The 15,397-nt window shown below is 43.3% G+C and overlaps 1 protein-coding gene across 14 annotated transcripts in view; it reads right to left on the reverse strand.

Moving 5' to 3' along the window:
* Positions 1-746: 746 nt before the first annotated feature.
* LOC122884546 (LIM domain-binding protein 3-like) overlaps positions 747-15,397 on the reverse strand; it is a 59,379-nt gene continuing 44,728 nt past the window's right edge. For 9 of the 14 annotated variants that reach the window (XM_044214591.1, XM_044214587.1, XM_044214596.1 and 6 more), the window contains 7 exons: positions 14,187-14,243; positions 11,906-12,102; positions 11,449-11,815; positions 10,310-10,490; positions 4,693-4,813; positions 4,447-4,562; positions 747-3,695 (listed from right to left, as the gene is read on the reverse strand). In XM_044214591.1, the coding sequence (XP_044070526.1) occupies positions 3,606-3,695; positions 4,447-4,562; positions 4,693-4,813; positions 10,310-10,490; positions 11,449-11,815; positions 11,906-12,102; positions 14,187-14,243 (1,129 nt within the window). In that variant the 3' untranslated portion in view covers positions 747-3,605. The remainder of the gene's footprint in view (positions 3,696-4,446; positions 4,563-4,692; positions 4,814-10,309; positions 10,491-11,448; positions 11,816-11,905; positions 12,103-14,186; positions 14,244-15,397) is intronic. The other 5 variants (XM_044214594.1, XM_044214592.1, XM_044214599.1 and 2 more) reach the window with 1 other exon arrangement.

Consider the following 15,397-nt stretch of genomic DNA (forward strand, 5'->3'; position numbering starts at 1 on the left):
GATGTCTGATTTATAAATGGCTGTAGCTACACTGTGCTATCGATAACAGATGATGCACTATTGTCTCCCACTCTTTGGGATTGAAGTATTTCTGATAGAGCTTTGATCGTGTCCTCATTGAATTGTTCTGACATGTTTATCACCGCGGGCAGGTTGGATGGCTGACCTCGCCTGTCGTCATACAGCCTATAAGCCAGTTGGTATAGACTGTATAAACATCTATATATATCCAGGTGGGATCGAAACGTTGTCCATCTAAATAAATGTAAGGTTTGTATCGAAAACGTTCTGATAAACTCGCTGAACTCGAGCCGCTCAGCAGCAAACAGCAGACAGACGCAGTCAGAGAGCAGCTGGTGGACATAGCGGAGCATCTAGCTGCTAAAGAGCCAGATGTTTCCCTCAGCAGCTGCTGGAGACCAAACACAGAGCTGACGGAGAGAAGACCGGACTGACGTCCATCAGGAGACACAAACACGCCTCCTGATGAAGCGTCATGTCGCTCTGTAGCTGCTGGAGGCGGAAACGAGCAGCTGTTTGCTAACAAGTTTCGACGTATCGACTTAAAAGGTGACGATACGTCGATGTTGTGTTCACGACTTGTTTCTGCTGAAAAATAAGTGGCCAAACAAATCAATTAATGGAGGTTTAAGGATTCAAACAAAAGTAAATTTTGTGACAGGTGTCTCAGCCTAGAAAAATGTATAAAAAATGAATTACCTTATCACATCACATATTTGCAAACGTAAAGCTAATGATACCTCGTTTATTTATGTTGCAACGAGAGGCTTCGTGGCTGACGACATGTTTACTGTTGCCTTGTATCTTAATGGGATGTAAGTTGTACCTTATAGAGCCCCCCGAAGTCCCAAAAGATGATTTTTGTATTCGATCTTGTGTGCACAAGATGAAAGAAAATAAAAAATATTTTAAAGTATCATGCAATAGTCATTAAAACAAACTAAAGGCCTGCAGTGTGAACGGAGCCATTAAGTGGCCTTGTAGTGAAAAAATGCCACTGTAATAAACATTCAAGCCCTTACAGTTCAGGATAGCAACAGAGTAATTACAATAAAACAATCCATCAACACTCAAAATACATCTTGTGATGCCAAACATCCACAAAACAAATTAAACAACTAGTCATTTGATGAGCACTGAACGCAGCAGTGATGATATATTAGCTTTTAAATAAATATCACGCAGTCAAAATAGTCAATAAATATGAAATTCAAGGTTATTTGTTGCATAGTAACACCTACTGTGCATGAAGTCAAAGAGGGATTAGTAGCTACGCTCCACATCACATCTTCAGACACCATCAACACTCTGCAGCAGCCTCACCTGAGCAGGTTCACCTGGAAAAACAACTCCAAATACACTGAAATACTGTGTGAGAGCAGGAGTAAGTCCAGACTGCTTGTGCTTTACACAGCATTCATTTCTTTTTGAATCAAACACACCCTGTGGAGGTGAAATGTGGAGGTGATAAAACTTTATAGTTTCATCTTGACAGAGAACCGCGCTTTGCTCTCTGTGGTCGTTTTGAGTCTCTTTGTGGTCATTTTGTGTCTCTATCTGGTCGTCCTGGGTCTCTTCATAGTTGTTTTGTGTCTCTTTGTAGTCGTTTTGTGTATCTTTGTAGTTGTGGTGCATCTCTATGTGGTCGTTCTGCATTTCTTCGTAGTTGTTTTGTCTCTTTTTGTGGTCGTTTTGGGTCTATCTAGTCATTCTGTGTCTCTTCGTAGTCGTTCTGTGTCTCTTCGTAGTCGTTTTGTGTCTCTTTGTAGTTGTGGTGTGTCTCTTTGTAGTTGTGGTGCATCTCTTTGTGGTAGTTTTGCGTCTATGTGGTCGATTTGCATCTATCTGGTCATTCTGTATTTCTTTGTAGTTGTTTTGTGTCTCTGTGGTCGTTTTGCGTCTATCTGGTCGTTCTGTGTCTCTTTGTAGTTGTTTTGTGTCTCTTCGTAGTCGTTTTGCATCTCTTTGTAGTTGTGGTGCATCTCTTTGTGGTAGTTTTGCGTCTATGTGGTCGTTTTGTGTCTCTTCGTAGCTGTTTTGTGTCTCTTTGTAGTCGTTTTGCGTCTCTTTGTAGTTGTGGTGCATCTCTTTGTGGTAGTTTTACGTCTATGTGGTCATTCTGCGTCTCTTTGTAGTTGTTTTGAGTCTCTTTGTAGTCGTTTTGCATTTTTTTGTAGTTTCCTGTCACTGGAAACAGTCACTTCATATAGGGGTTCTGGTCCAGGGTCCTGAGATCTGTACCCGATGGGCCTCTTCAGTGATCCGTCCATGATATTACCAACTAGCCAACTACCTATCACCTTCTGACTCTCAGAACCACCTATTTAATGAGGATGCATGAATGAATTTTGCTGTATTACATTCTAGTGTGACCGCGTACTTACACAGTATCAATGTGCACTTAGACTTGTTTTTCATATTTGACCTGCTGGAATGAGGCCAGTGAAAAGAGTCACCTGGTCATGTTTCCAAAAACATTCATGTTACATTCACTGCCAGTCTCACTTCTTACAACATGTCAGACACAGTTCATTTATGTCTTTTTAAAATGTAAAAGTGATGCTTCACTCTTCCACCTGCTGCTCGGAATAACCTTTTGGTTTCTATAGTCTGTGATTTCTACAGGTGAAATATTTTACATTGTAGTGTTGAATCAAATATTAATATAACATTTTTTTTTTTGTAAAGTGAAAAAAAAAGTATGGTAGCTTTCAAAAGACCTAAACAAACCTAAATCAAAACAGGCACATTACCGAGACAAGTCCGAGATACAGTGTGATGAGAACAATCTTCTGGAGACAAACTACAGCTGTGCAGTTCACATGTATGGAGTCTTAAGTGTGCCACTGGAATAATTACAGCATTTTTCAGTGTTTTATTTCATTTAATTTTAAAATGGAATCGCAAAATTAATTTAAAAAAAACTTTAAATTATATATTTTTTAATTGCTTTGTTATTTCACCAATTAATAACAAGAATATTCAAAGAGAATTCTACATTATTTTATTTACGTTTATTCATTTGGCGCTTTGTCCAAAGCGACGTACAAATGAAGTACAATCCAAGTTAATATTGAATTTGCATATTGAATTGCATTATCAGTTAAGTTACATATTATTTTTTCTCAGATGTATCAGTTTATTAATTGATTCGAACTTAACACTGAAAAAGTCATTTCATATGGCGCACTCCACACTCCATATCCACTCCTCCATTTCTGAACCGAACAGCACAGCGGTCACATCGAATACGCAAGTAGTTTCTGGTAGAAAACATGAGAAAAACACAACACTACAGTACATATTAAAGACGGTTGGATGGACAACACAAAACATCATGACTTTGTTTTTGCATAATTTCCTGTTTTGAAGCAGAATCATCAGGCAGCGTCGTTTAACCATTAATATTAATGCACAAAATCAAACCAAAGTGTATTTTGCGTAAAGAGCGTTTACACACATCTGTAAAAGTTGTCGTCGTCGGCTTGCGTGCGTTGTCGTGGCCGGCGGTTGCCCCCAGCGACGGCGGGAGCAGCAGATCTGCAGCCGGTTGGCCCCGCCCCCTGGAAGAGGAGGGGGCGGGTCTACACGTTGATGGCGTGAGCGTGCTTCTTGCACAGAGGTTTGTCTTTCTTTGAGTAGAAAGGCTGACCCTCAAGGTTCACATGGCAAACCTGCAGTTGCAACAAATACAGCAGCGGTTATAATGACGAGAGCTGAAGACGTTTTCTAAGATCAGTGAGTCAAATAAAATAAAACTGCATCTTTCTAACTTCGTTCTAGTGGCATCTGTCCAGTCAAATAGTTTTGGTTTTCATTGTCCAGGTTTTGAGATATCTGTCTCTGAGATTTCTGCCTCCACCAAGAGAAGTTTTAAAATCTCCCTGTTAGGGAAAGAAACATGTGCTGCTCATCAGTTAGCTAATTGGTTCCAAGCTAACTAACATAGCGAGCTATTTTGGCTGGCTAGCACCCCCATGTTACCAGCAAGTTAGCGGTTAGCTTGTCAGCTACATTAGCCTGCCAGCTTCCCCCTGACCTACGGCACCAAGCTTCCACCTAAGTAGCAAACATCTGCAAATAAGTTTCGCTTGATGTGACCGGGCACAAACTCTGGATAACACGGACGACAACAGCTTTCAGAGGGACTATTTCTTCAACAGAAAGTAGCTCTGAATAAAAACTGTCTCTGGATCATCCAGAGTAACAGACGCTGCGTCTGGAAAAAAAGATGTTGCTGTTGAATTATTTAAATGTCATTTTTCGAAGCCGTGGGCACCACAAACTCAACTCCATTCACCTCCATCGTACTGAAGTGGAGGCAGAACAAAACTATCTGCCTTGACAGACACCTCTAGAGCGAAGAGAGAGATGATGTCGGACTCTTTGGCTGGTTTGCTGTTTGAACAGTTATCTGGTTCTTACCGCGCAGACGAAGCAGGTGTCGTGCCAGGTGTGACCCAGAGCCTCAATGAACTTATCACCAGCTTCAACTGGGAAGTCACAGCCATGACACTTGGTGCTGAAGAGTGAAATATAATCTGACAGAGAGACAGAGAGAGACAGAGACCATTTGAAATACCTTTTTGAGCTCGTTCTTTCAGCTTCGCCCTCTGACCCCTGACCTCCGCGGTCTGTAAAAAGACCAGGACAGCGTGAGCATCGTCATACCTTTCTCGCAGTACGGCTCTCCGTCTTCCATGTGGAAGAGGCTGTTTCCGAACGCTTTGCCGCAGGCCGCGCACACGAAGCAGGTGGTGTGCCACGTCTGCCGCAGAGCGTGCATCACTTCCTGCAACACACAACATGACACGTGTCAGACAGGCGTGTGAGGTGTGTGTGCGTGCGTGAGGTGTGTGTGCGTGATAACGGGCTATATATTTCTCTCCTTACATCATGTCAGACTTATTTGCTTCCTGCGGACATTTAAAGGGTCATTCCAGTGTTTCGTCATGCTTTAGCCATTTACAACAAATCATATTCTTTCCATTACTGATAACCATTTTCCAAAGCAGTGGTGGAAGTACTCAGATCATTTACTTAAGTAAAAGTACTAATACCACACTGAAAATACTCCACTACAAGTAGAAGTCCTGCATTCAAAAGCTTCCTTAAGTGAAAGTATGTGATAATAAGAATGACGTTATTGGGGACATAAAAAAGGTCCATAGCGCACTAAATAAAACAGACAAAAATACATAAAAACAGTAAATACATAGCAATACATAGGCAACTTCATAACAAAAAGACAGAAACGTAAGTATTTATTAGCTACATGTACTTAAAGTGTTCAGTGAGAGTCGTCCCTGTGCAGTAAAGCGCTCCTGTCAGTGTTTATTATATCTGATGTTTCTGGATTCATATTCCTGCTGCATTCATGTGTGTGTTGCATTTTACTGCTGCAGATGTTTCAGGCTGAGCTCATTTTAACTGCTTTATATCCTGTTGGGTAGTTTAACCTGCAGCAATGCATCATGGTCTATAAGACCATCATGTGTTTGCAGCGTCGCCGTCCTGTTAGAACCACGTATCAGAGAAACAGCCTGTTTTCAGCTCTGTGACGATGCGTTTTCCAGCTGATCCGAGGGGGGGTTAAAGAGTTTATTCAGCGTCAGGAGGAGGAGAGTTTCCTCAGCACATGAAGGAAACTCTTCATCCTTCAGCTCATCACAAACACCTGGAGATACGTGGTTTCCACTGGACAGGAAGGGCAAATGTAGCGTTAGAGGAGTGGAAGTAGAAAGTAGCATAAAATGGAAACACTACTGCTGGACTAGATAAACACGGAGACTCTGAAGAGCGTTTAAACCTCAGGTTCAGATTTCTGAAACCTTTATTTTGTGTGTGAAAACAGAAAACAAGCATGATTTCACTGCTTTTTTCCCATCTGGACCTCATTAGACCAGTAATTAACTAGATTAAAAAACACTATAGTTAGACTGTGGAAACAGATTTATGTCCCCACAACATGAGTAATACATGCCCACACACACACACACACACACACACTTTGATCACAGTCACTTATGAAATAGTGTAAAATAGTATAAAAATCAAGCGGTGAACGTAATTCACACCATGAAATCTCATCAATCATCCACAAACAATGAAAAATGAATTCATGCATCTGAGCATCGTTTATGTTCCCGTGTAGTTTGATAAAATCACATGAAAACCAAAGAGCTACTGCGTCCGTACATTAACGACCGGCTCGCTGTACATTATCTCGCTTACTGCACGGATACTTACTAAAGGAATCAATAATTTGACACAAAATACTGATTTAAAAATGATGTTCAGAGTCTGTGATCAGAACAACGGCCTGCTCTTCAGAAACAACAGACATTATTGTTTAATAATGTATTTAAAAAGCCGTGTGATAAAATGATTTAACACTGGCAGGAACCATGTCCTCGGTGTTGATTCTGGGAATTTAGGTTTTTTTTTATGTTTTAGGCCAAAACAAAGAAGGCTTTGAAACCTAATTTATACCATAACATTTACATAAACTATAATTTAACAGTTCAATTAATACATCAAATGTGAAAAATATAAAATATTAACACATAGTCAAAAAATTCTTGGGGCGGGCGTTGAGCTTGTCCTTGTAGCGGAGCATTTTTCCATTGTGGTGTTACTACTCGTTCTCGAGTAAAAGACGTCAGCTGTTCCTCTCCTACGTCGGCGGCTGCAGAGGCAGCTGGCCCACGTGGCGAGGGATCGCCTCCGACCCGCTAACAAACCAGTGGACGCGGGTGAATCCCATGGAGAACGAACGCAGAACCCCCGCGCTGCTGCGTAGCCGATCGACATTATCAAATACATCAATGCATTTATAAATTCACGAAACGTGAGTGACTCTTAATAACAATCTCACAGTTTGGAGACGCTGGTGACCTGACCTCTGACCCCCCCCCCCTGAAGTCTCTGAAGAGGAGAAAGAAAATCCCTTTCAGAGGAGGAAGGAGGCAAAACAACGAGTGGAAAATGTCGGCACCAAACGCTGACTTGTGAGTTGTTCACCATATCGGCAACAAGGCCGACGTGTTGCTGTAACATCAGTGTGTTTGGTTAGCTGTCCTCGGTGTCAGTCAGAGTACCAACACCACAGTGTGGAAATGCTCTGCTACAAGTCAAAGTACTCATTATGCAGAATAATATATATTATATTATCGGATTCTAATTATTGATGCATTAATGTGTTCATCAGCTGCTGAAGAGGAGCTGGTTTTAATGACTTTAAATACTGCTGGGTAGCTTTATCTGTTTAACTGTTGCACATGCTTTTATCTCCTCACGCCTCGATGACTGTAACAGCCTGTTCACTCGTCTTAATCTAAAAACTCTGACAGACTGCAGACTGTACAGGACTCAGCTGCTCGGCTGTAAACCAGGACCCAGAGGTGCGACCACATCACACCTGGTTCAGCCTCTTTACATCGGCTCCCTGTTGGTTTCAGGATCGACTTTAAGATCTTGTTGATTACTTTTAAGGCTCTTCATGGCTCCAGACTGTATTTTAGACCTTGTAATCCCTTATGAACCTTCACGTAGTCTGAGATCTTCGGGCAGTGGTCTCCTGTCTGTTCCTGAGTCCAGGATGGAAACTAAGGGGGACAGAGCTTTGGCCATCAGGGCCCCGAGGATCTGGATCAACCTGCCCGAAGACATCAGGCTGTCTGAGTCAGAGTCTTCGTTTAAGTCTCGTCTCAAAACACATTTTTATCTGAAAGCAGATCCTGATTTTACCTGAACTGATTATTTTATTGCTTTTGTGCATTTTATGTATTTTATTTCTTTATATCTCATCTTTCACTGCGGTGTTTTATTTCTCTTGTTGTGAAGCACTTTGTACTTTGTTTTCATAAGTGCTCTATAAATAAAGTTTATTATTATTATTATTATTATTATCTATAACAATATATCATCATTTATTAGTTGATTTCTATTTTGTTTTAATATCTGAATCTGAAAAGTAACTAAAGCAGTCAAATGGAAATACTCAAGTGAAGTACAAGTACCTGGAATTTATACTTAAGTACAGTATTTGAGTAAAAGTACTTAGTTACTTTCCTCCAGAGTACTCAGTGTGATCAGGAACTAAATCGGCGATCAGGGTCGGGCGGGTGTCCATACTGTCGATCCAGGTCTTGTTTTGAGTATCAATACCAGCATCGTTAGGATCAATACCTCAGAAGTGGATCCATCTCACGTTGGATCATGTTCTGGACACCGCTGGCTTCCCTGCTGCTTTGGTGTCAGTTCAGAGAATTCACACAAAAACACTTTATTCAACATTAAAAACTGAGAATTGTTAAGAAGTGTTGCCATAATGCTGATTTAGCTAAAAACGCGTCAAAGACTAAAATGTCAAGCGTCAGTCGGAAGCTGCCCCGAGGCTTAAAGTCTCGTAAACACTCAGCCGTCATACTGTGAACAAACGCCAGCTGGGAGGCAAACTGGTGTTGTACTCTGAGGGGAACCGAATGATGGCGGACTGCCGAGAACACAAACACGAATAAATAATGAACGACGGCGGCCGCCAGCTGAGTAAACACGGACGTGAATGAACTGTTATACCTGACGTGTCGTGTGATAATGGAGCTCGTCTGCTTTTCACTCTGGAAAAGTTTCCAAAGTCTGACGTCACCGTATCCGACCAATCATCTGTCTGCCTACGTTTCTCATAGTGTCATTGATTATGTCAATATTCCCAGTCCCATGATTCCTTGTGTGAATTACAGGCGCCACTTCCTGTTATTCCTTTCACCGAACCGGCCTCTGTGAGACTTAGCGTTATGCTACAGGTGTCTTCCCCTTTCTTAGAGATTTCTGGGGATAAAATGTACAAAATAACACAACCGGTGACCCCTTCATTCCTTAAAAGGACCTTCATTCTTCAATTAAGATGCAAATTCAGGGCGTGATCCTATATTTGGGGACAATGGATAAGATCATTTAAGGGGTTTTAAGGAGTAAAAAGCCCTTAAGATTATTAAAGTGAATGAGAAAACGCAGTTCATAAGATTCAGATACAGACAGAAATGACTTGACAGGTGGACAGGTGAACAGGTAGACAGGTAGTTAGGTGGACAGGTAGACAGGTGGACAGGTGGACGTAGGTGGACAGGTAGAGAGGTGGACAGATGAAAAGGTAGAGAGGTAGACAGGTGGACAGATAGGCAGGTGGACAGGTGGACAGGTGGAGAGGTAGACAGGTGAACAGGTAGAGAGGTAGACAGGTAGAGAGGTAGACAGGTGGACAGGTGGACAGGTGGACAGGTAGAGAGGTGGACAGGTGGACAGGTGGACAGGTAGAAAGGTAGAGAGGTGGACTGGTGGACAGGTAGCCAGGTAGGCAGGTAGGCAGGTAGAGAGGTGAAGAGGTGGACAGGTGGACAGGTAGAGAGATGGACAGGTGGACAGGTAGACAGGTAGGCAGGTGGACAGGTAGACAGGTGGACAGGTAGACAGGTGGACAGGTAGAGAGGTGGACAGATGAACAGGTGGACAGGTAGACAGGTAGGCAGGTGGACAGGTGGACAGGTAGAGAGGTGGACAGGTAGACAGGTAGACAGGTGAACAGGTAGAGAGGTAGACAGGTGAACAGGTGGACAGGTGGACAGGTAGAGAGGTGGACAGGTGAACAGGTGGACAGGCGGACAGGTAGACAGGTAGAGAGGTAGACAGGTGAACAGGTAGACAGGTAGTTAGGTGGACAGGTAGACAGGTGGACAGGTACGTAGGTGGACAGGTAGAGAGGTGGACAGATGAAAAGGTAGAGAGGTAGACAGGTGGACAGATAGGCAGGTGGACAGGTGGACAGGTGGAGAGGTAGACAGGTGAACAGGTAGAGAGGTAGACAGGTAGAGAGGTAGACAGGTGGACAGGTGGACAGGTGGACAGGTAGAGAGGTAGACAGGTAGAGAGGTAGACAGGTGGACAGGTAGGCAGGTGGACAGGTGGACAGGTGGACAGGTGGAGAGGTAGACAGGTGAACAGGTAGAGAGGTAGACAGGTAGAGAGGTAGACAGGTGGACAGGTGGACAGGTAGAGAGGTAGACAGGTAGAGAGGTAGACAGGTGGACAGGTGGACAGGTGGACAGGTGAACAGGTAGAGAGGTAGACAGGTAGAGAGGTAGACAGGTGGACAGGTGGACAGGTGGACAGGTAGAGAGGTAGACAGGTAGAGAGGTAGACAGGTAGAGAGGTGGAGAGGTAGACAGGTAGAGAGGTAGACAGGTGGACAGGTGGACAGGTGGACAGGTGGACAGGTGGAGCATCTCACCCCCATGATCTTGGTGTTGCAGCGGGCGCAGGTCGGAGCGAAGAACTCCTCGTAGCAGTTCTCACAGTAGACGCTGTTCTGTTCCTCCACAAAGCTGACGTCGGCCAGAGACATGTGGCAGTAGTGGCAGTTAAACTCCTCGGGGTGCCAGGACCGACCGAGGGCCACCAGGAAGGGGCCCCTGAAAACAGCAACAGGTTCTCATGTTCAGTCTGCCTCAGGTGACATCGGTCTGACGACAATTGCGATTATTAATCAGATTTTACATATTTTTTCCTTAATATGTGAGGGGACAGTGAAGAACCTTGTCCGGTTCTCATTCACTATGAAAAAACACTCAGATATTAAGGGTATTTTAAGGGATTAAGCCTTAATGTGAAAACATACAAAACACCTTAAACTAAGTAAGGGTGTTTGGTAAAGTAGCACAAGATACCTTAATTTGTCCGAAACGCTTCAAAAACACCTTAATTAACACATCAAGTGGATTTTCAGGGGTACAGGACAATAATTTGCATATTAATTAGAAATATTTGACAGATCCATTAAACACCAATTTAAGGACTGGAGTTTGGTTTAGAAATGAAATATTTTCAGGTGCAAATTAATGATACTTTACATGGTTCTTATTCACTATTGATGTATCTAATACCCACATTTGAGCTAAATTAATAGATACATTCATGGATTGTAAAATTAAAGTTTTTTGAATGGATTAAGGATTTTTACAAAATAACATTACAGGTTTTTATTTTGCTTGTAAGCAGTACCTGAATTTTCACCTTAATTGAAAAAGTTAAATTACGGGGTGGCATTCATATTATTTGGTCAATTTTAAGGGATTTTTACCTCACAGAGATAATCCATTACAAATACCTCAATACTGTATATTTCAAGCCATTCATTTATTAATTTAAGTAAATCCCATTAAGAATCCCTTAATCACATCATTATTAAAGGACACAGAGGTGCACCTATAATATATAATATTTGAATTAAGATGCAAATTCAGGGCTTCACCTATCATTTGGGGTTAACAATTCTATAATAATTATATTATTATTAATATAATATATAATAATTATAATATTATATAATCAAAAACAACTGTACGCAGAGGAGAAGCAGGTGTGAATTACCTGATGATGCTGTTGCAGGACCCACACAGAGGCGTACGGCTGCTAGCGGCGAACCTCTCCGCCCTTTGGGCCACGCCCCTCGCCACAGGATTGAAAGGGGCGGGGCTTTGTGGGATGGGGGCTGGGCTTGGAGCTGCAGGTGCGGACGGGGAGGGGTTGGGGATGTACGCTGGTGGAGGAGGGGCGGCCTGGGGCAGCGGCTGAATCTTCATGGTGGTGGTGGTCATCTTACTGGGGTCGAACTTATCGGCGAAGTTGGTGTCGGACACCCAGGGGGGTCTGTTAGAGGAGGCAGGACCAGCTGGAGCCGGGGCAGCGGCTGGAGGGCGGGGCTGAGGTGGGACTGGAGCTGGAGCGGGAGCTGAGGCTGGAGGAGGGGAAAACAAAAAGCTTCCAATGGATCTGGAGGCGAAATCATTTGCATGTATTCTGCGAATGAGTTAGCAGGTGTTCTCACCTGGCTGGGACGGGTAGATGCAGGCGGTGCTGACCACCTTAGGAGGGGCGGAGCCAAGAGGGATCTGAATGGAGCTCTGCTGAGTGGGCGGGGCATGTTGCGAGGGGGGCTGCTGGTACTGCTGAGGGATTGGCTGGTACTGCTGTGGAGGCGGGGCTTGTGGAGCCTGATACATGGCATGAGGCTGACCGTACTGGCTGGAGAGAGATGAAAAAATGTTGATTGATCACTTCTTCCAAGCTGCATGCAGTGTTTCTAACAAGCTGTACAGCTGAGCTGTAATTATTAGAAGTTTTGCAACCATGAAAAACGTGATCTGATCCTTGATACACACATCCAGCCTTCCTCTGCTTTGCTGTCCAACTGACTGGAAATCTTCTTAGTCTTTTGTCATGTGAAACTTTTTTATGCAACTTGGTTTTTGCATTTGTGCTTCACCCACTGCCATGGATAGATTACTGAGCGGGCAGCCAACTGGACACAAAGCCTCTATTTTAAGCGACAGAGAGACGCAAAACAAACACAAACAGAGACGCAAAATAAACACAAACAGACGCAAAACAAACACAAAGAGATGCAAAACTAAACACAAAGAGACGCAAAACAAACACAAACAGAACGCAAAACAAACACAAACAGATGCAAAACAAACACAAAGAGACACAAAACAAACACAAAGAGACGCAAAACAAACACAAAGAGACGCAAAACAAACACAAAGAGACGCAAAACGACCATAGAGACGCAAAACAAACACAAAGAGACGCAAAACAAACACAAAGAGATGCAAAACAACAACAAAGAGACACAAAACAAACACAAAGAGACACAAAACAAACACAAAGAGACGCAAAACGACCATAGAGACGCAAAATGACCACAAAGAGATGCAAAATGACTACAAAGAGACGCAAAACAAACACAAAGACGCAAAACGACTACAAAGAGACGCAAAACGACCACAAAGACGCAAAACGACTACAAAGAGACGCAAAACAAACACAAAGAGATGCAAAACAAACACAAAGAGATGCAAAACAACCACAAAGAGACACAAAAGCTGCAAATCACCAAATCAGTGTTTACTGGGCTGTGTATATCTCACCTTTGTATACACACAAAATACATACACAGGATACGTAAACGTTAGTGAAAGTTTTAATAAAGAAAGCAGACCAGTGCAAACCAGCCTGATAACCAGCCTGTAAGAAATGAGTGTCAGTATCTTGACAGAAGACAGGATAAATAAAAAGATATACATGAGACAGGAGAGATTCAGCCCGTGAATGGATGAAGTTATTATGTCATGTTACTCAAAAGTTACATGGTCCTGAACTGAGCAATGCACCAACACTGCCGGGGTTACGGGTTCAGTTTCCATCAGGGCCACCCACTTTAAAATAAAGGCCTCAGTATGCTTCCAACGAAGTGCTTGCTGAATCATCTAACCCCGTTTTTGATGGTGGAATCAGCTCGGACATTTTCTGTAACAGGAAATCTGACAATCACGGACGCTTTACACAGTCATTAGTCACTTTTCATTCTTTGCGCAACTTCCTGTATTACTTTTCATTTGAACAACCGAGTGCAACACCACGAATGTCATCCAGGAGAGACTGAACGTGTTCTCCGCTGCGGTGGAGGAAGTATTCAGATCCTTTACTGCAGTAAAAGTACTAACACACACTGTGAAAATACTCTGCTTCAGTAAAAGTCTAATCAGGAAAAAGCCCTTAAAGCATTAAAGCAGTGCAGCGTCCCTGTGGCTGCTGTGCTGTTATATATTCTATCATCAGGTTATTATTCCTCGTGCATTAATGTAAAGCAGGATGTTGCTGCTGCAGCTGGTGGAGCTGGAGCTCATGTTGAACCGGTTTGTATCGGACTGCAGCTGATGATGCTTTTCATTCTGGATCCATCTGCTGATTCTTTTCTCCGTCGATCCATCGATCGATCGATCGGTTTGGAAAACTGGTGAAAACGGTGAGAAACGCCGTCACGACGAACCAGAGCCCAAAGCGACGCCTTCAGCGCGTCGTTGTGAAGGCGTGTTTTATGTGTAAAAATCTTAACATGTAAAGTAACTAAAGCTGTCAGATAAATGTAGTGGAGATGATTCACACGAGTTAATTTGAAGCATACTGAGGCCTTAAATCCACTCATGCTTCTGTGATAAAGAAGCCTCTGTTTAGCAGATGGTGTGTTACGTAGCGTAGAAAGAAGCGGACTAAACGCTGGCAGCATGTGGACTCGAGCGCTGGATCAGTGCAGGTGTCGGTACCTGGAGACTGCAGCTTTGTGCTGGAGGCTGTAACCAGCGGCAGACTGTCGCTTCAGGCTGCAGGTGTAGAGACAACAACAGCCGAGGTCACCATGACGATCTGCATCCTGAGTTACACCTGCTGCTGGAGATGCGTCAGATGTTTTCTGCCTTTTTGTAGTGTGTTTGTTATGTTTCTCTGTGTCTAGTTACAGGTTCACAGGGGCCTGGGGTCTATCGGTCTATCATCAACTCCTTTTCCAGCATATTTTCATCAAACAAGCTGTAAAAAGCCGCTGAACTCGAGCCGCTCAGCAGCAGACAAACAGAGCTGACAGAGAGAAGACAGGACTGACGTCCATCAGGAGACACAGACACGCCTCCTGATGAAGCGTCGTGTCGCTCTGTAGCTGCTGGAGGCGGAAATGTGTTTGCTAACATGATGTTTTCAGATCGTTCTGCTGCCTCAAAACGACCAAAAAGCCCTAAAATATAACAACAAAGCTTCTCTGCACCAGCAGCACCTTCACAGAGCCAACAAACAAGCAGTTCAACGCCATTTAGACATCCTGTGAGTCCCAGATGACGGACTCTCCCACCAGCACATGAACTCAACCAGACTCCCTGAAAATATAAGAACAGCAGAATCTCTAAACTTGTTTAAAAGGTGTCTCAAGACCCACTTTTACTCTCTCGCCTACCCCTGCAACGATCCTTGACATGACTTATGAATATGTGTATGTGTGCACTATGCATCTATTTAAGTATCTGCTTTGTGATCATCTTTATTGCTCAATTGTGTCGTTGTAAAGCAACAAACCTGTTTGTTTTTAAAGCGCTCTGTGAATAAATTTGACCTATTTCCAGTGGCGGATGAATCCACATGTGGTGCTGTAGTGAGTGTTTGGGGCAGCAGGACGGTGTGTGTGAGTCAGAATAAACTACAGTGTGTGTGTTCGTGGTGATGAAGGAACATGTCAGCCAGTGCAGCAGAGCGGCTCGCTGATGTGTTTTAACAGTTTCTGGACAACGATGGCGGCTGTGATACACACATGATACTTGTTAGCAGATACGTTCAGTGCTGGTTTGAGTCTGAACATGAGATTTGTTGACAAGAAGAAAAATGTAGAAAACCATCAGACAAACTTTAAGCAGAGCTGGGCATCACACTCACTGAACATGGTTTGGATTTTGGGCAGTTAAAAGTACAAATCTTGGTTTCTGTGACAATG

The sequence above is a fragment of the Siniperca chuatsi genome, linkage group LG11 (assembly GCF_020085105.1).
Source record: "Siniperca chuatsi isolate FFG_IHB_CAS linkage group LG11, ASM2008510v1, whole genome shotgun sequence".
Classification (NCBI taxonomy): Eukaryota; Metazoa; Chordata; class Actinopteri; order Centrarchiformes; family Sinipercidae; genus Siniperca; species Siniperca chuatsi.